General features: G+C 29.8%; 3 protein-coding genes across 17 annotated transcripts in view; 2 read left to right on the top strand and 1 right to left on the bottom strand.

Moving 5' to 3' along the window:
* The first annotated feature begins 1574 nt into the window (after positions 1-1574).
* Positions 1575-8614, top strand: Twf (twinfilin actin binding protein). Of its 5 annotated transcripts, XR_014439557.1 has the most exons (6): positions 1576-1737; positions 1861-1938; positions 2078-2737; positions 2819-2937; positions 6757-6909; positions 8399-8614. XR_014439557.1 is itself a non-coding variant. In XM_083103439.1 (5 exons), exons 1-5 carry the CDS (start codon positions 1713-1715, stop codon positions 5066-5068), a joined length of 1047 nt encoding a protein of 348 aa, XP_082959565.1. In that variant the 5' UTR covers positions 1575-1712; the 3' UTR covers positions 5069-6750. The 5 variants fall into 5 exon arrangements, 4 of the variants coding, with proteins under 4 accessions (XP_082959565.1, XP_082959567.1, XP_082959568.1 ...); XM_083103439.1 differs by lacking the exons at positions 6757-6909; positions 8399-8614 and adding an exon at positions 4904-6750 and having other exon boundaries at positions 1575-1737; XM_083103441.1 differs by lacking the exon at positions 8399-8614 and having other exon boundaries at positions 6757-7941.
* Positions 8615-8994: 380 nt separating this feature from the next.
* Positions 8995-10585, bottom strand: 140up (RPII140-upstream gene protein). The gene is made up of 5 exons (XM_083103443.1): positions 10372-10585; positions 10034-10241; positions 9677-9931; positions 9342-9590; positions 8995-9153 (listed from the first exon to the last, which is right to left on the bottom strand). The coding sequence occupies exons 2-5, from the start codon at positions 10183-10185 to the stop codon at positions 9030-9032; spliced, it is 780 nt and encodes a 259-aa protein (XP_082959569.1). The 5' UTR covers positions 10186-10241; positions 10372-10585; the 3' UTR covers positions 8995-9029.
* A 178-nt stretch (positions 10586-10763) lies between these two features.
* The window catches only part of Tweek (transmembrane protein KIAA1109 homolog tweek), a 28256-nt gene continuing 18780 nt past the window's right edge, over positions 10764-20239 (top strand). For 4 of the 11 annotated variants that reach the window (XM_083103436.1, XM_083103433.1, XM_083103434.1 and 1 more), the window contains exons 1-18: positions 10765-10934; positions 11500-11771; positions 11833-11976; positions 12076-12398; positions 12494-14772; positions 14873-15168; positions 15272-15575; positions 15798-16115; positions 16465-16846; positions 16912-17415; positions 17609-17867; positions 17942-18289; positions 18369-18445; positions 18532-18865; positions 18960-19138; positions 19217-19445; positions 19523-19911; positions 19983-20144. In XM_083103436.1, coding sequence (XP_082959562.1) covers positions 11525-11771; positions 11833-11976; positions 12076-12398; positions 12494-14772; positions 14873-15168; positions 15272-15575; positions 15798-16115; positions 16465-16846; positions 16912-17415; positions 17609-17867; positions 17942-18289; positions 18369-18445; positions 18532-18865; positions 18960-19138; positions 19217-19445; positions 19523-19911; positions 19983-20144 — 6774 coding nt within the window. In that variant the 5' untranslated portion in view covers positions 10765-10934; positions 11500-11524. The other 7 variants (XM_083103427.1, XM_083103431.1, XM_083103430.1 and 4 more) reach the window with 6 other exon arrangements.

Here is a 20239-nt window from a genome sequence, read left to right on the forward strand (position 1 = left end):
TATATATATATACATATCGAAGGTCCGAATATAATGTGTACAATAATAATAATAATAATAAATACGTAGCTTTAATAATAATAATAATAATAAATCCATACTACATAAGTTTAGTTTGCTTTAATTTTACACATTATATTCGAGCCTTTGATAGGGTCGATCCAAATAATTGACATTTATGTACCGATCAATTTATTACGCAGTCGATAATCTCCCGCATAAAAAGATTGACACACGAAATAAAACTCACCCTGTATATGTATATATATATATATACAGGGTGAGTTTTAATGGTTGTGTCAATCTTTTTATCATGCGGGAGATTACCGATCGCAATTTTAATAAATTGGTCGATACATAGATGTCAGTTAATTAGATCGATCGTATTGAAGGCCGAAATATAATGTGTACAATTAAAGCAAGTTAAAAGCTGAAATTATGTAGTATGGATTTATTATTTTTGTTAAAGCTACGCACTTATTATTATTATTATTATTATTATTATTATTATTATTATTAAATATATATATTATTATATTTATTATTATTATTATTATTATTATTATTATTATTATTAAAGCTACGTATACATATTTAATATATTAAAGCAGTAAGAATACATATTTAAAAATTCAGTTCAAATTTAACACTTTAACGTTTTATGTAAAACTTTATTTCAAATTCCGCATTTATTTTTATGATAAAAATTTTTATTATTGTTATACGCTAAAGGTATGTAGTATTTCTGCCTTCTTGAAATAAAATCACGCAATTGTTCCACAAGAAATACATTCTTATAAAACAATTGCGTAATTTTATTTTAAGAAGGAAGAAAATTTTTTGCTGCATATTTTTAGCATATAAAACAATAAAAATTTATCATAAAAATAAATGCGGAATTTGAAATAAAGTTTTACATAAAACATTAAAGTGTTAAATTTGAATTGACTTTTTAAATATGTATTTCTTCCGCTTTAATATATCGAATATGTATAATAATAAATCCCTAATTTGATCACAAATCAAAATAATAATAATAATAATAAATATAATAACATACATTTAATAATAATAATAATAATAATAATAATAATAATAATAATAAATGCGTAGCTTTAATAATAATAATAAATCCACACTACATAATTTCAGCTTTTAACTTGCTTTAATTGTACACATTATATTTTGGTCTTCGACACGGTCGATTCAATTAACTGACATTTATGTATCAATCAATTTATTAAAATTGCGATCGGTAATCTCCCGTATGATAAAAAGATTGACACAACCATTAAAACTCACCCTGTATATATATATATAAAGAAAGTGAAAGAGAGAGAGGACTACGAAACTCATGTATATTAAAAATTTATTTATATAAGTGTCTTGCTACAGCACTGGTGCTACCGGCATTTCGTGCACATAGCACGGAACAGAACCAGAAATTGTGCGCATTATATGTTACCCTCTGGAAACATTCATGAACACTTGGTAGTTCCACATTTTTAATGTCCACAGAGAGCGTGTCGTTTTCAGGAATCATCTGAAAGCGGGTCGCGACTCGTGACACCTCTCAGTCTTCTCTCTGATTTAGAATAGAATTTAGTGATATTTACGTCTCCCAAAAAAAAAAAAATCTTTGGCAGATAGAAAAAAATCCTCGCAAATAACCGACATATTTTGACACGGCAACAGCTGTAGCTCTTCGCAAAATGTCACATCAGACAGGAATCAAAGGTGATTACGTGTTCCTTATTACATATGAAGCGTCTTTATGGCGAAAATTAATTGAAACGATTCGTTTGTATAAAATACCATCGTTAACAATATTGTAATAAGATTGATTTATTTTTTTTTTAGCTAATGATGCATTGAAGAAGTTGTTTGCGAAATGCCGTGACGGAAAAATACGAGTACTGAAGGTTTCGATAGAGAATGGTGAGTTTTTTGTTGAATCATGGAATTTGCATTTTTATCTCATTATTAGTTAAGGTCTCGTAATTTAAGAGTTGTTGAGATTAAAAAGCACAGATATATATATAATATTCTTTTTTTTTTTACTTATTTTATTTTCCAGAACAATTGACTCCAATGTCTAGTTCCAAGCCAATAAACAAGTGGCAGGATGATTATGATAAAATGATCAAGCCATTAATTGTGGAAAATCAGCCAGCTTATATCCTCTATAGATTAGATACCAAGTCACCAGATTCTGGTTATGATTGGTTATTCATATCTTGGTCTCCTGATACCGCACCAGTGAGACAAAAAATGCTTTATGCCTCTACTAAAGCTACATTGAAGCAAGAATTTGGTACATCTTCGATAAAAGAAGAATTACATGGCACAGTTCCAGAAGATATTACATTAGATGGTTATCACAAGCATAAGAGAAATGATACGGTACCTGTACCACTGACAACAGCGGAGGAAGAATTAGCTGAATTGAAAAAGACTACAGCGACTACTGACTACAGTGTAGAAACAAGGCATCAGACATTAAGTGGTGTAGCGTTTCCAGTAACGGATGAAGCCAAACAGGCTATTATGGAGTTAGAAAAGGGAATTCATGAATATGTTCAATTAAAAATTGAATTGGATGAAGAAAAAATACATTTAGTAACAGCTTGTGATGTTTCATTAGACAAATTACCTACTAAAATTCCATCTGATGCTGCTAGATATCATCTTTATAATTTTAAACATACTCATGAAGGAGATTACACAGAAAGTATAGGTAGGTAAATGATAAATAATAAATATAGTAATTTTACATGTCAACATATAGTACAAATAATTTCTATATTTCTTTTTTTAGTTTTTATATATAGCATGCCAGGGTATAGTTGCAGTATTAAAGAAAGAATGTTGTATTCATCATGCAAAGCACCTCTTCTTGATCTTATCCAATCTCTAGGAGTAATTATAGCAAAAAAGGTTAGTATATATTTGATCCTTTGATAATTTATTATTTTATTTTTATATTCTCGCACCTTTTTAATATAAATATCTTTTTAATATTATTTGTTTAAGTATAGAGATAATATTAATGCAATTAAATGGACATGCTTTTCAAACAATAAAAGCTTAAAATTTTAATTGCGTGTAATTGCAAAAGTCACTAAAAATCATATATATATGTTTTATAATGTGGAATATGTGTGCGTGCGTGCATGTGTGCGTGTGCGTGTGCGTGCGTGCGTACGTGCATGTGCGTGCGTGCGTACGTGCATGTGCGTGCGTGCGTGCGTGCGTGTGTGTGTGTGTGTGTGTGTGTGAGTGTGTGTGTGTGAGTGATAAAACACATATATGGTTTTTTGTGAATTTTGTAATATTAATTAAACTTTTGAACTTTGTGATTTTAAGAGCACTCATATACAAAGCATATCCAAAGAAAGACAAAAAGAGAGAAAGAATATCCCAGATCTCTTGTGACTATTTAATGAAATTTTCTGGGATTATTTGTAGATAAAAATTCTTATATCAAAAATTGTAATTATTTTTAAATCGAAAGTATTTAATTGAAATATTTTGAGAAGTATTAAAATTGATTAACTAGATTGTATATAAAGTTTGAGTGCTCAGGCATAATATAACATTGTATAATAGAAATCTCTGGCTATCGATTCTATTCTCGATATTAATATAATTTTATATATAATATTTTATTGAAATTAATTCTTAAATTTGCCTTATTTATAATTGTTTATTGCAAGAATAATAATTTAAAAAAATTTTATAGAATATCGACGTTAAAGTGCGATGTGCATCAAAATTGTTTGAAATGTATTGTATATGAATAATATGCGTGTATATGTATACACACATACACATATACACACGCATGCACGCACACACATATGTATACATCCCATGCTCCTTTTTGCACATTATGTACATACACAATACTCTCTCTTTTTGTCTCTCAATTTGAATATAAAATTTTTAGAACTAACAGGGTTGGGAAAGTCACATTATAAAAAATAACTCGTTACCTTATTATTTGTTACCAATTTTTTAAAAGTAACTCATTACCAATATTATTATTCAAATAGTAATGAACTATTAATTTCCGTGTTATTTTCTTTCAATGTTAATACAAAATTAAACTAAACACATTTAAAATTGATATTTTTAAACATTTTTTATATTAAAATATAATAAAAACGATTTAATTTTGATAGTGATCTTACTAGATACTAGACTTGATAAATGTGTAATAATTTCATAATAATAATTAATTTTGACAAGAAAAGCTTAAAAATCTTGCAAAGAAACCTTTTTAAGATTTTTAAATGCTGTAAATAAAGAAGAGAAAATTTTCTTATTATTAGTGTTTTCTTTTAATAGATTTGTAAATAGATATGTGATATGCTAATCTTTATAATTTTGAATCCTCTTGATCATCGAATTATCTGTTAAATATTTCTTATAAAATAGGAAGAAATGAGATACTAAAAGAGTTCTAGCAGTTTTTATCGTAATTTCAATATCTGTTGAATATTTATTTGTATGAAAATTATAAATAAATTTAAAAAAGTAATGACAAAAATAATTTTGTTAATTTTGTTACTCTTGTTACTGAAAAAATGTAACAAAGTTACTTTTTCTGTTATAAAGTAATGTGTTACTTCTCAACCCTGATTGTGAGAGCTAATATATATTATCTGTTCTCTTAAAATTAAATGCTTCAAATGATAATCTTGTGCTATGCTTATAATAATCTTCAACAATAATTGTAATATACATCTTCGATCTATACACTTGCTTTTCGAAATCAATTTAAATAATATTACATACTATTATTTATTATTTTTTTTATGTGATATTTAAACTATTTTTCATATGTATACATATGTACATATATAACTACCATCTCTGTATTATATAAATGCAATCCCAGTTGGAAGTAAATAGTGGGGAAGAGTTAACAGATATGTTAGAAGATCCTCCAAGCATAAAAGATACAGCTGCAATAACTCCCGCAACTCCATCGACACCTTGTGCCCCTACTCAATTCATACCAGAGAAAAAATCAAAACAGAAACGATCTTGTGTTTTGAGCTAAAACTGGCCTAAAGCATTTGTCTCTGCTATTATTGCTTCTGCTAATTGAAGTGTTTGTGATGTTTTGCGCATCAATAGCTCCCTTTATGAATTCCAGAATTATAGTATATAATATTGTGACATTATTAATGGATCATTTAAAATAAAATAATGGGTTTTTCCAATGTTTCCAATATTAAAACAAATTATCGATTGCAATATATGTTGCAAACTAATTTAAAAGCAGTAGAAAGCGCGCATTATATAAAAAATATTAATCTCAGTGTTGTTAATCAACATTTAGAAATAATTTATGTGTCAAAGTAAATATAAAGCTATTTAATGAAGCAGAATAGACTAAATAATGTATTTTTCTAAATTATAAAAGCAAAAATGTCAGACACATGAAAGGCTCTCTGTTGTGAAATGCCATTTATATCTATTAATAACTTAATGTGAGATGCCTATACAATACAACTCCGTATAGTACATATTGTTTTAAAAGTTTATTATGATATTATTCATAATATTCATTTATATGAAAAACAAATGATCTAAAATGGAGTAAAATTATTTTGCTTGATATTGAAAGCTAAGCTTTATTTTTTGAATTTTATATTTGACAAATAAGCTGAGATGAAGTAGTTATTTTGTTTGATATTAAAAGCTAAGCCTCATTTTTTGGACTTTATATTTGACAGATGAGCTGAGATGAAGTAAAATGATTTTGTTTGACATTAAAAGCTAAGTCTTATTTTTCAAATTTTATATTTGACATTTAAGCACTAGTATGTGATGTGATGAGTAAATGAAATGTGAATGTAATTTAATTATCTATAGAATTTAACGTTTCTACTCAAATATAGTGGTTCCTTCATTTTTTTTAATTTTATATATACTTTATATACATATACATATATACATATATATACATATATACATATATATACATATATACATATACATGTGATTCCTTTAATCTAATACATGCAATACACACATACAATCTAATTTAAGCTGGACATGCTGGATTATTTCGTAAGCAATTAAAGATATGAAAAAGTTGTTTTACACAAAAATTATTTTATTTGGAAGATAACAATACATGGTTAGCTTTTTTAATAAGTAGAAAAATGTATAGAGAACATTTCAAAATTAACTTCATTTTTTTAACTCTTTAATTACGGCTATCGTCAATAGAGTGCGAAAACATACCCGCAGTTAAAGGATTAAATAGTATATTATATTTATTTATCCATAATGAGATAACATAGTTCACAACTTTCTACAACTTATTTTAATAATTGTGCTATTAAAGATAAAAAAAGATGGTCTAAAAATTTTTGAAAAATTTATTCATTAAAAAAATGAAGTTAACTTTGAAATTTTGTCTATATATTTTTATCTACAAAATAATCACGTACGTCTTTAGATATACTATGCATAGACACAGACACACACACACAAACACACACACACACAAACACACACACACCTAAAAATATATATATATAAAATATATAATACATTATCCCGAATTAGTTCCTAGTCTTATTAAAAGTGATACGTCATTTTAAGTATTTTTTATACGTGGAATTTTTGAAGGCTTGGCTTTTAAGCTCATTCAAATAGTCATGTAGAGTTTAGTAAATATTTGCAATATTTTTAATATTGATCTGTAATAACTTGTATACAATATGTGATGGATAGAGAGTTGGGAAAAATTCCATATTTGCTCTAGATATAGATAAAAGGAAGGAAAAGAAATAGAGCTAAAGCCATTCACCTAACTTCTCTATATACGTATTTTCAATATGATGATAACGTAGTGGACAGTGATAAATACGCGAGCGCCACATTAACGTAAATATATTTTTTTTGCACATTATTATTTTAGCTATAAAATAGTGATAACAAACTAGTTATTCTACATATAAAATTTTATATCATGTTCTACACTATTATAAATGCTATAAAATATTAGATTCTACACAAGTATGCGTATGAAATAAGACTGATTTGAGATGAGTCCTATCAGCTGTTAATGCATATTAAACATTTGCATTTACATAACTATAAGATCTTACAAGATTTCAATCAATATCAATTTAAAATTATCTCTTTATTGAATTCTTAAAAAATTACATTATAATGAAAAATTCTTACTTTTAATGTAATTATTATTTTGAAATATGTCCTATGTCTCCAAAATATTAAACATTTAAATGCATATGCAAGAAAACAGCAGATAGGATTAAAATTTGATAACCAGCAACAAAATATATAAGAGGCATTCTATTTTTTGTGATCTGTATTTTTTTAATACTTGTAGCTTTTTATAAACTTTAAATATTTTAGTCTAAAATAGAAAAATATAAAAATAGTTAGGTCTACTTGTGCTGTGAAAATAATTTGTGAGTTAAATTCTTTCTAATTTTTTTCTCTTCCGTGCACAATTATGTTTTTTATATTGTATAAATATGCCAGAATAATGTTTAAGTCTATATATGTGGTTTTAGAGAAATTTATTATCTTTAATAAATTATAAAAGAGAATTCTATTTATGATAGTTTATCTAAAGCCGCGGAAGAGAAAATAAAAGGAAATTTGGCTCACACATTTGCTATAGAATAATTAAGTTAAGTTCTTGTACTCTGTGCTAAAAAAAATAGTTACAGACAATGTTCCATTTTATAAAATCATGACGCACAGTGTTGCCTAGTATATTTTAATTAAGTATCATATCAGGCCTATTCTGTAATTCTTTAATTTTATCTTAGCTCTGATTTCTCAATTATTGTAGATATAGACTCATTAAAGTCAAGGATATTGTATATCTTGTCAATATCAAATATACTGGAAATAATAAAGCATCATGCAATTTAAAACTTACAATTTGTGTTTCCCTTTATATTACATTCAGTATTATGTATATTTATACCAGGTGCACATACGATGTATGTAATTGCTAAGGACCATTTATAGGTATGTATGTTGCAATTATGTAACTAAAAACTATAAAGATTCTTTTGACGATATCTTAAATGAGTAATGGTGATTATTTTTAAGATTTAAAAGCATGTCTGTTACAGAGCTTACAGAATAGGCCTGCCATATGTGACCTATAGCCACGTCAATAATTTATAAAATATTTTTCTATTTTCATATGTACACACAATGTAATTAATAGCTTAATATATGAATATTTTTCTTCAATCGGGACATATTTGCAAAAATACGTATACATCGTGTGTGCATATAATCTCCTATTACATATATATATATATATATATATATATATATATATAGGGAGAGTTATTACTTTTGCTATTAAAATATGTTGATTATATAGCTTGAAATAACTGATGGAAAGGAACTTACGGAGGAATTTTTTCAAGAGGAATTGCATCCAAAAATCAGTTTGCATCAGCCCAAATTCGCTAAACCCAAGGGTCCACCAAACAGAGGTGCTAAGCGTATAACTAAGGTTCAGGAATTAGCATCTTCTGATTAAAAAAATTAAATTACGAAATTTATAACATCAAATAAAAAGCATAATAGTAGAGAATATTTTCTAATGTATTTTCTTGCGCATCCACGTTCTTAAAATGTTTATTAAAATTTTTTTTTCATTTATTTCCAATGAAAAATATTTTTTAAATAGTTAAAACATAATTTTTTTTACATTATATTTTGACCTATTCTGTAAATATATTTAAAAAAATATTATTTATTCTATTTAATTTCTTATTTAAATTTTTATATACAAGATATAAAAGATTCATCAAGCTTTACACTTATTGTATGATAAATTATTTGTATGTTTAAAGAATGATTTTGAATTATTGTGCCATCTTCGCGCAAAACTTTGATTAATTATCGACACAGATAAATAATAAAGATATATACATATACAAGATTTATAGATGAATAATAAAAACACACATATATAACTATATACAAGATTTATTTACATAATAAGTTTATGTTTTATCTTCAATATTTTCCGTTTGTTCAATTAAGCGACTTTTTTTATTGTTTTCATATAGCTGCCTTACTTCTGATAATTCAGTACTCATACCTTCCTTTATCTTCTTATTGATGATCCTATAATTATTAAATATAAGAAATATTAATACTGAAAAATGAAATATAAACAGATACATTTTATGATTTCTACATACAATAAAAATATTGAATTATACATATATATACACTATAAAGTTTATTTAAAAAAAAATTACATATTTAACATTTCAATTATGAAATATATACTATTTTTATATAATACTTACTCATCTTTTGAATTTATCCATTGCTTTTGTGTCTCTAGTACTTCATCCATAGTTATGCCTGATATTTTAAGAATAACAAGTGATACAGCACCACACATTCCACCTAATATACTACCAAGCCCCATGCCAATAAGAGCTGCTCGAAGCCCTAAATTCATTTTAAATAGTAATCCTGTTACAGAACCACCCAACATATAATTTTCTACTGCCATTTTTCCTCGATATGCCGATGTGCATGTTGTTACAGTACTGTAAAAGAAAAAAAAATATATTTTCAACTTACAGTATAAATCATTCTATATAAAATTTAGAGGTTGTAGAAGCTGTATTCTTACCTAAATATACAACAAAAAAGTGCTAGTTTTCCTCCCATTCTTGAACCCTTCCTTATGAAATTTGTAGTGACTGCCTGCTGTAGATGCCATTTTGCATCAAAATGACTAATAAATTTTGTCGCTTCATTACTTGAGATAAAATTATCCACAGTATTTTTAGATGCAGTTATACCACCGAAGACCATACCAAACATGCCACCTGATAATGTTATACTTATGATAGATGTCAATTCTTTTGTATATTTACCTTCTTGGCTGTAAAAGAAAATTATTTATAATAACAATTGTACAACATAAAACGAAAAATTATTTTTACAATACAAATAAATAATTAGATAATATATAAAATAGATGTACTTTAGACGAAATATATCTTTTACTCTATCCCAACCAAATTTATCATCCAGTGGATTTATTATGCTATTCGCAGGTTTATCGAAATTAGTAGTATTACCAAATGGAAGTATGCCCAATAGTATTGGGCTTCTAGCTAAACCTAAACGTATCATTTTCTGACAATTTTTGAGAATTTAACGCGAATCACATGTATATGCATAAATATTGTCTGCAACAAAATTAAAAAAATAAATATTTACATAAACATTAAAAGATTATAATAATAATACAATGAAATAATTAAATTAATATTTAAATTATTATTTAAGAGATCTTTATGATTGTTTTATATTTATAACCTTCGTCTATATAAAGTCAATATATAAATATCCAAATGATGGAGATGTAGATTAACAACTTTTAAAATGACCGAAAAATATTTAGAAATATATAGAAATGTAAATATTATATTATTATATTCGTAAACATTTTTTAATAGAAAATTAGACAGAAATCGGAGAGAAAAATTAAATTGTCAACTCCACAAGTTTTGTTGTATACTATCCGTATATAATTTTATATACTATTCGTATTCGTGTTTTAGCATAAAAGTCTATGGTCAGATCTCTCTAGACTCTATTTGCCACGGCCACCATTTTTAGTTACGTAAATGAGAGCGGTGAATTTCATTGGAGTTTGGTCATCATTTTAGGATCCCAGGTCCTCTGTCTATGTATTTTATATCTATGGCTCTATGGAATTTAATGTCAGTGGTTATGCGTGTCACTATTCGTTGCTATTCAGTGTAATGACAGTTTTCTGATATCCCATTCCAGGTTTACTGTAATGATAAACATAAAAACATGAAAGAGATTCGCACGTCAAAATTTCAATGTACTTTATATCCGCGTGATTAATAAAGGTAATCTCGAATTAAAATGTATCGCTCAAATTAAATAGATAACCGCACATTGTCTTACGCAGAGAAAAATATTATTATTGTGGCGAATTATTTTTAAAGGACAAAAAATTCCAGATTATATTATTTTGTTGTACGTATAAATAAATACATCAATGTTGTTCAATTTATCTAACTTGTTTATTAGACATGTATAAGTGCATATTCAGTTTCTCGCGATGTATCGAATATACTTTAAAATTGATATGTCAAATTTTATTAATTTCATGTTTTAGAAGATCTCTAATTTTCTTATATAATTGTTACGAATGTATAAGTTATGTTGATAATTTAAATAATATGAATTTAAAATAGATATAAATTTATATTAGGTAGAATTAAAAATAAATTTTCAATATATATATATATATTTTCAATATATATTTCTGAGATTCAATAAAAATTAAATAATTTATATAAATATATTTATATATATACATAAAATTTTTAAAATGTATTAAGTAGATATTTTTCTATTTGAATGAGAGTACATGAAATGCTATGAGAGTAATAACTTCTAATTTAACAGACTAAAGGAAATAATACCATACATCATGGAAGACAATGAAGCATACAATGTTACGGTCCCATCTTTCTTTGAAACAGCCTTCTGGAATTATTCTGATCATGTCATCCTGGATGACCTTAAAATGGACAGCAACTTTATATGGTTGCTTTGTTCCTTAGTATCTGCCATATCCTGGATTGTTTATATTGCTTATTATAATAGCAGAGTGGCTGGTTACATATTAACAAAATTATTAAATCGATTTGTTATTAGAGATGGATATATTAAAGTTGGTAAGGAAACATAATTAATATTGGATCATTTCAAAGTATTTATTTAATTTTTGCTCTACAGGTTCCTTTACACTAAGTGCTTTAAGTGGGAAAATAATGTTTAGAGATATAGTTTATATTACAATGGATTATAGCTTTAGAATTCAGGATGGTTGGCTTATATTTAGATGGTGGAGAAGCTATGTCCCCAAAGATGTATCAGAAGGTATATAAATACTATCTTCAATATTTAATAAATATAATAAATTTAATAAATTATAATAAATCTTAAAACAAAATATAATTAAAATTTTCTATATTATAGATCTTTCACACTCTGATACACGATTGTCAGTTATGTTAAATGGATTCGAATTACATGTCTACAATCGCTGTCAACTTTACACACAATTGGAAAAATCTTTTGGTCTTATACCGCAAATGTTTCCTGATGAGGAAGATCACAATATAAATATTGATGATCGGGACGGGGAGTCTATAAATAATGCAGCTAATGAAACTCGTCATTCGCAAATCAATGCAATGGATGTATCTCGTCATGTAGATAACATTAGAAAGAAGGAAGCTCATGTAATTGCGCGTACTTGGAGAGATCTGATACCAGTTATTAAATTAGACATTTGCACAGTTAGTAACATTTTTTCTACTTTGCCTTATAATTTTTCATATCTTTGAGCAAACTTTTTAAAAATATTGCAATATATATATTTGTGTTTCTTTAGGGAAGACTGGTATTTGGTAATCGTTTAGTACCAACTACATTATCTATAACTGTGGAGGAAGCGCATTTTGTTTATTCCACAAAACCTGCGGCATCAAGGCACGATCATTTTATGCACTTTACCAAGTGCAAGGCAGAGAATTTCAAAGTTATTTTGGCCCCAAGTCCAAAATACACCGGGATGGTTGACGATCCACCCAGATACATGGGAGAAGGTTTCGTTGTTTTAAGTTCAAACAATATGGAGGTTTACTATTATATGGACGAACCAGGCGTTGTACCACAACATCCCGAAATGATACAATTGGTAAACGGAGATATGGTTGAAGCGATGCCCCCTATATGGGGTATTGATATCAAATGTGGAAAGGGCACAGATTTCAGTTATGGTCCATGGGCCGATAGACAACGGGAGCATCTATTTAAATTTTTTTTTCCTAACAATTACCAGTCATTGAAGGTTACGAAATCACCTAAACCAGGAGATAAAAGACAGGTTCAATCGTTCGACATTAGATTATCGACACTGAATGAAGCGACAATTGATATACTTTTCAGTAAAAATAGAGAAACCAATGCAGTTCATGTTAATGTAGGACCAGGATCATACCTGGAAATTACAATGCCATGGATAGTATTACAGGATGGGTATACGACAAAGATAACGGGTCAACTTCTACATTTGGAAGCTACTACTAGTCTACAATATCGAAGTTTGGTCGAAAGTGAGACCTTGGAATTTGGAGTAAAGTGTCATTATCCCATCAGATGGAATGATCATCAAGAGTGGACACTAAATTTAACTGGATGTAAAGCTACTGCTAATTTAGTCTATTTGCACAAAGATTTTTTTCAAGATATGATCAATGACTGGGCGAGCAAAGCAAGACCTGACATTCTACACTTTGTTCCATATACTTGGAAATTTAGTTTACTATTGAAAGAATTTGAACTGATTACAGTTTGCAATGAATATAATTGGATCGATTGCTCGTCCCAGAATCAAGAGAATGCGCACATTGCTTTCTGCGGGGAATTTTTTGATTTATCATTTGACCTTCCATTCGTAGATTTTTTGCCTGTTACGATACCATTACGTTTTTGGATTCAAGGAGAAAGCGTTGATCTTTCGTTTTATTTACCAGAAGTTAATACCAATCGTATTATTTTACTATCACTAGATAAAAATGCAAAGATCATGACGCGCGATGGATCTCAAAAGCATTTGCACGAATTGAACAGAGGCAAGAAATGGAGAAACTTTTGTCAAAAGGAATCGGGCTGGGTCGATTGTTGGTCTGTACCAATTGTAGCGTTGAGTATCAACTATACTTATCATTTATGTCCACCCTTGGGTCCTACTCCACAAGCCAATATAACAACTCCGGAAAAGGAAGAGATTCTTTTGTCTCCTATGCGAATTCCTAAATGTAGAAAATCACCAGGTTTACAGTGGGCAAGAAGTGGTGCGCAAAAGTTTGATCCACAATCTATAACGCCTGATAAAGTTAGCGTGGAACTTGAAATCGGCCCATCCGTATTGATTTTATACGGCTCCTTGCTAAAAAATTTTATGCACTTAAAAGAAAACATATTTGGAGATTATCAAACATTTACTGATATGCAACAAAGTAGAACTAGTTCAACACCGATTAACGCAGAAAGAAGCAAAGATAAAGATATACAAAATAGCAGTGTCGAGGCATCCGTGGAAGATGAGGAATTAAAATCCAAGCCGTTTGATCCGAGGGATTACAGATCCTTAGAAGTGACCGTCGGTGTTACTATGCATGACATTCAAGCTCATTTAATTAAGAATTGCAATGAAAACGACCCGTCGTGTCCGATCATAATCTTAGAACGTTTCGGATTCGAAATGAGAAAAAGTTACAAAGAAACACAACTACAATTATTGCTCTCTCCCGCCATTGCTCTACTTACGGATAACGTGGCGAGGTCGAGCAAAGAACATCATTTAAATCAAGGACATTTGATGTTGAGCGCGCTACAAGTCAGAGGGCATGCTATGTTTAGCAACGAGGGAAGAACCTTAGATCAGGAGACGTTGGAGTATGCATGGTTGATTGAAGTGCAATTGGGCAAATTAAGCGGAAAAATCACCTCTCCTCAATTACATCACTTTGTTACGTCATTGGAGACCTTCCTGTTGATGGCAAAAAATACCGAAAACAGTCTACGTCCACCCAATTTACCGTTTCAATGTCATCACGGCCTCCCTCCCCTACAATGCCCAGAGAGCGATGTCGACAAACATTATAGGTATACTTTTTCTATCTTCATATATAGAATAAAAATTTGTCGAAAATTTTTGCTTTATTTTATTCATATTTATTATCGAATTAAATTTCAATATGTTTAGATGCCCGAGTTCCGAGGATATTAAGTATCGAATGACGAGACTATCTATAGATGCCGTTGATTTATATCTACAAGAAGCGGGTACCGCCATACAATTCTGGATATCTCCAATTCGTGTTGCCACTTGTAATCTTCATGGGCACCAGGTCAAATCGGGCATCACTGCTGTTCTACCTACAATATCGATTCGACAATTTGTATCCGCGGCAGATTACTTCGCAAATACAAGTAATACTAATACAACAGGCAGCGGAAGATCTCATAATAATGCAAGCAGTCGGATGTCAGGTATTTTTCGTATGTATCTGTGATTATGACTCTAATATGTAAACATAAATATATTTTAATTTATAATTAATAAAAAAATTTAATATGTTTTTTCCTATATACATGTATATAGGCGATGGATCAGATATATGGCTTGAGGTAGGATCGATATCTCTGGGTCCGGTTATTTTAGAAGCTGCGATTTCTCTCCCAGCTCCGGAGCACAATTTGCATTTAGTACAAAATAAATATCTAAAGATGCACGACGAGGCAACGAAACGCTTGTGGTTTTTGTGGCTGCAGGAGAGCGGGGTAAAGGCGACAAAGTGCGGCTGTATAGGAGGCTGCGTATTCTTCGGCAATAATCGAAATGGACCGAGATTTTTCAAGCCGAGCTATCAAGATCTTCAGGATGGTATCAATATCGCCGCTTACAGGTGGATATTTGTTCCTTCTTGCTTCAAATATGTCCAGACTTAAGTTGACGAATAATAGAATATTTTCTGTATTTTAATATAAATTATAATATAAATGATTTACAAATATTAATATACTAAATTATAAATATTATTTTATTTTATTATAAATATTTTATTTTATTTTACATAAATTATAATATTTTCTGTTTATATATGATGTATCTTTATTATTGTTCTCAGGATTCATGAACCTGGTAAAGAGAAAGGATTTGGGCAATCTATTTTACACGATAGGCAATTGGTATTCCACACACCGCCGTATAGTTTACAAGATATATCTTTGCAAGATACATGTCATCCTATGACAGGATTAAAAGTAACACTCAATCAAGACGGTTCGCAAATTACGAAGAAAGGCATCGAACGTCCGAAATCTGTGACAGATCATAATAAGGAAGAAAATATTAGTACAAAATTAAACGTTGCGTCTGCAAGTCCATTGATACCTAGTGGCGACAAAAAACCGCTGGACAGAAGATTTTCTTATACATCAATGCGGTAATTTTAAGGGGATTTGTAACAGTTTTCTAAAATTATTTAAACATTTCTGAAGATACAATTATATATTCACAATTATATATTTTATCATATGATTTAATCTCTACACAATATTTTGTTCAATTATTAATAACAAGAGAATTCAAAATTAGATATTTTATAGAACAAAACTACATCATTTTTTTCAATTTATAAAATAATTGCTAAAATAAGTAGTGTTACTTGCTAAGAAAATTGAAAAAAAGAAAAAAATAATATAATATAAATGTTGTCGAAAAATATATAATTAATACTCATATGGAAATATCTTGTTTATGGCGACATTTATAAATCTGTTTCGGTGTTACAGTGGGCCGAATGTGAAAGATGTACCATATTCTCGTTTGATTGACGCTAGTCCTGTGACACAGCTACCTCAAAAATTAGATTCCGATTCTAAACTGAACGTAGAACGAAGTAAATCCATTTTAAATGTACCGGAGATCGAAACTGTACCCAAGAGTAGCGTGTCTGATTCCAAATTAGCTGTAGACTATTTTACTGCAACGGAAAATATGGAAACTGAATATGCGAGTAGCCCGCAATCTTTACCTGTGGTTCCAACTGAATTCAATATCTCTGCATCTACATGTTTGACCGAAAAAGATGAACAACGTGAAGGAGTGAATGTATCAGATTCTCATCATTCGTTATATGCGAGGACAAACTCGGAAGAGCGACTGAAGCAGGAGGTAAAAGATATCGCGAGTTTTAAAATATTGTATTTTATCATTTATCGTATTTATATGTTTAAAAGGTGCAACGTACGATATCTATGTCATCGGAAAATCATTCGGAAGCATTTTATTCGGCTGATGAAGATATGAGCCACGGATTAAGTGGAAGTCGAACATCCAGCTTACGCCAATCCATCGTCGGTTCTGGTTGTGTCTTAAATCGCAATGACAGCATGAAGAAAAAATTCTCATCAGACTTGTCTATCGTCGAGAGCTCGACCAATATGAATCACTCAGTGGCAGACAAGGCGCATACGTTGGAGAGAGCAAAAACGCAAATATTAAATTCAAAGAGAAGCCCTAGGATCAACAGAAACGCTAGTTTTCAAAATGAAATTGATCCAACTGAAAGTGGTCGCGGTATACAAGACTCTTCGGATAGTCACTCGGTATCATCGACTAGTTTTATCTCCGCTGTATCGTCGCAAGAAGATGTCACGCTTGTAAATTTGCACATGCAAGTGAATAAGCCAATCGTAGATTCGCCGTTATTGATGTCCAGTTACGTCAGCCACTTGACACAGGTACTTTTGTTGTTGACATAAATTCGTTTTATCTTATTCATTTATCTTATTTCTTTTTAATAACTTATATTATATAATAATATATAAATTATTAAAGTATAAATTATATATATTAAACAATAAAATTATAATTTACATAAAATAATAAAATAATAATTTACATAAAGTCTAAGCATGGAACAAAATGTGTTAGGTCCGCTGTACAAATTGGAATCAATCCTCATTACCTGCGGGTGGCGACGCTTTTACTACTCCTGTATTTCAACGTATGGAAGATGGTAGATTAGTTTATGTTGGTGGACGATACGTGCCAAAACTTGAAACGGTCACCGAAGGCTTTACATCGTTGAAAATGATAACACGTTCTGATGGTTCACCTATTGTAGGTTCATCTAATAAAACGCCTACACATCCTTACTTGTGGGACGACGTATCTTTAAATCGAACAGAAGGTACGTTAAAAGATATCATTAAAAAATTATGTACATTTGAATGGTCTCGATAAAATTTAAAAATTTTCATGCAGGTGAAGAGGATAGTGCGATGCATAACGAGGAGGAATTATTGGCAATATTGCACGAAACTGGATTACGTACAACGGTTATTGTCAAATTTAAAGGAGATGTCGATATTATGTTAAGCCCCATGATTCTAGAATCGCTTCAACGTTTCATCGATAGTATTATACCAACCTTGGCTAGTCTCCATCCATTAACGATCTTAAATCATCTTCACAATGAATGCATAAGCAAAGTAGAGAATGCAAACATTTTAAAACAAGATCAAAGTCTATCATATTGGAGTCAAGTCCAAACTAGTTCAAAACGATCGACAGCAGAAAGAAATCTTAAAAATGGTCAAGGTGATGACAAATGTTAGTTTTTACGATACATTTTGTTATATCATTCAAAGATCAATATGTGTATTTATAGATTTTTTATTTCTATAAATAGGTAAGATTGCGCTACAAACGAATGTTTATGAAGAAAGTATTACGACACAAGTACAAGGCAGTATTATTTTACCGAAGGTATAATAATTTTGGATAATGAGATCAATAACTTTCCACGAATTTCTCGAATGTGTTCTTCAATTATATTTTAACATTATTTTCAGTTGAACTTAACATTGTTACAAGCATCCGTTGTTGAAGAGATTATATCGTTTTCCGCGTTAGAAAATATCCGTGATCTGACGTGCGTATCATTATTTGCGATTTGTCTCGACGATGTTACTGCTAGATTTTATCTGGGGAAACAGGCCCGAGAGGTCGTTCAGATGTTCCATAAACCAGCTGCATTACCGAATCAGAAGAAGGTGAACAAGATTAGCAAAGTGTTTTTACCCGGACATCAAACTACCGCGGTAGTAGCTGATGTAGGAGGAGAAACGGTGTACATAGAGACGTCGGAGAAGCAACAGGAAGAGATTGTAGTTACTTTAAATATCGGTATATATATATATAAATAAATTAATACAATATATCATATGCGAAAGAGCGCGTTTTATACATTATGTTATATAAATTTTTTCTTTTTCAATAGGTAAAGCACATTCTCAATTAAGAAGGCTAAGAAATGAATCTTCTATATTGAAGGATGCGGTCATAACTGCTATACCTGCTCATTATTCGAAAGTATTATTTACATGCACAAGAATGACATCGCCGTTAAAGTGTGTCGATTATTATTTACATCACATCGACGATAAAGAAAAGCCAAATGTATATGCAGATTTCTTTCTGAATAATACTTCAATGAACCGTAAAGAGATAAGAGATAATTTATTACACGTATTTTAGAAACAAACTGGACCACCGCAAGCTACCGAAGAATTTACTATGGGATGCGGAGAGGATAGATTGGGATTTATCATGTTCGAATGCGGTTTAGAGGGAATTAAGTTGAAGGTAGTGAAGAGATCTCAGTTTGAAAAAAATGAAAATGGCGACAATAACAAAAAGAATGAAACTGAAATACTTTGTACGGATAGCATTAAGAGCCAAGAGGAATTGGATAATAATATTGCTGGTAAAAAAAGCTGCGATTTTTAGTAATATTGATATAAAATTATTTTTTCATTTTATTTATCTTGTTTTTATTTATAGCGTCCGCAACAACTACTACAGAGGCGGAAACAAAGCCGGCAAGCGTATCCGCCAGTACTCAAATGAATATGAGCGCTACATGTAACAGTCTCACATCCAAAGTAGCTAATGGCAATACCGTATCGTGCGTTATCGAGCTGAAAACTGTATGGTTTAACTTCGCCGCGCCTCCACGTACCCCAATAACGAGAAAGATCGATTATACGAGATTGGATTGGAATTTGCTGAGCACGGCATCGCCAGCGATAAATGCATGGATGAATCCCAGTAACAAATTTGCAATTCGGATTGTTCACATGTTTAGAACGATGTATCGTAGATCTACCGCGATTGTCGCTTGTCTCATGGCAGAAGCATTGGACGTACAAGGAATACATATGCCCATAAAGGTATATAATGATATATTGAAGAATTTTTTGCCAGATTGACATTTTTATTAATTTTCTAATATTTTGCACAGAGCCGTTACGGAAGATTAACACCGTTGGCCAAAACATTGCAGGAAGATCCCTCTTGTCAATTATGTACTATATTACAAAATTACGTTTTATTATCTGAAATCGCAAATATTGAAGCCAATTTGAAAGAATCCGATCTACCGCTTCTTTCAACACTTCGGCAGGTAATAATTTAAAGGCCAAATCTTCATAAAATGTAGTTTCTATTTTACACACTATAAATATATATATAAATTGTATATTATTATTATTTTCATTA

Source organism: Camponotus vicinus, unplaced genomic scaffold, assembly GCF_025532165.1.
Source record: "Camponotus vicinus isolate PSW18456_S1 unplaced genomic scaffold, iyCamVici1.0 SCAF_6, whole genome shotgun sequence".
In the NCBI taxonomy this organism is placed as follows: Eukaryota; Metazoa; Arthropoda; class Insecta; order Hymenoptera; family Formicidae; genus Camponotus; species Camponotus vicinus.

Bases quoted from the DNA above. Each gene is read 5' to 3' on its own strand.
- Twf (XM_083103439.1), top strand. From the start codon at position 1,713: ATGTCACATCAGACAGGAATCAAAG. The intron at 1,738-1,860 runs GTGATTACGTGT...TTTTTTTTTTAG, and splicing joins ACATCAGACAGGAATCAAAG to CTAATGATGCATTGAAGAAG. The intron at 2,738-2,818 runs GTAGGTAAATGA...TTCTTTTTTTAG, and splicing joins AGATTACACAGAAAGTATAG to TTTTTATATATAGCATGCCA.
- 140up (XM_083103443.1), bottom strand. From the start codon at position 10,185: ATGATACGTTTAGGTTTAGCTAGAAGCCCAATACTATTGGGCATACTT. The intron at 9,932-10,033 runs GTACATCTATTT...TTTCTTTTACAG, and splicing joins AAAGATATATTTCGTCTAAA to CCAAGAAGGTAAATATACAA. The intron at 9,591-9,676 runs GTAAGAATACAG...TTTCTTTTACAG, and splicing joins CTTTTTTGTTGTATATTTAG to TACTGTAACAACATGCACAT.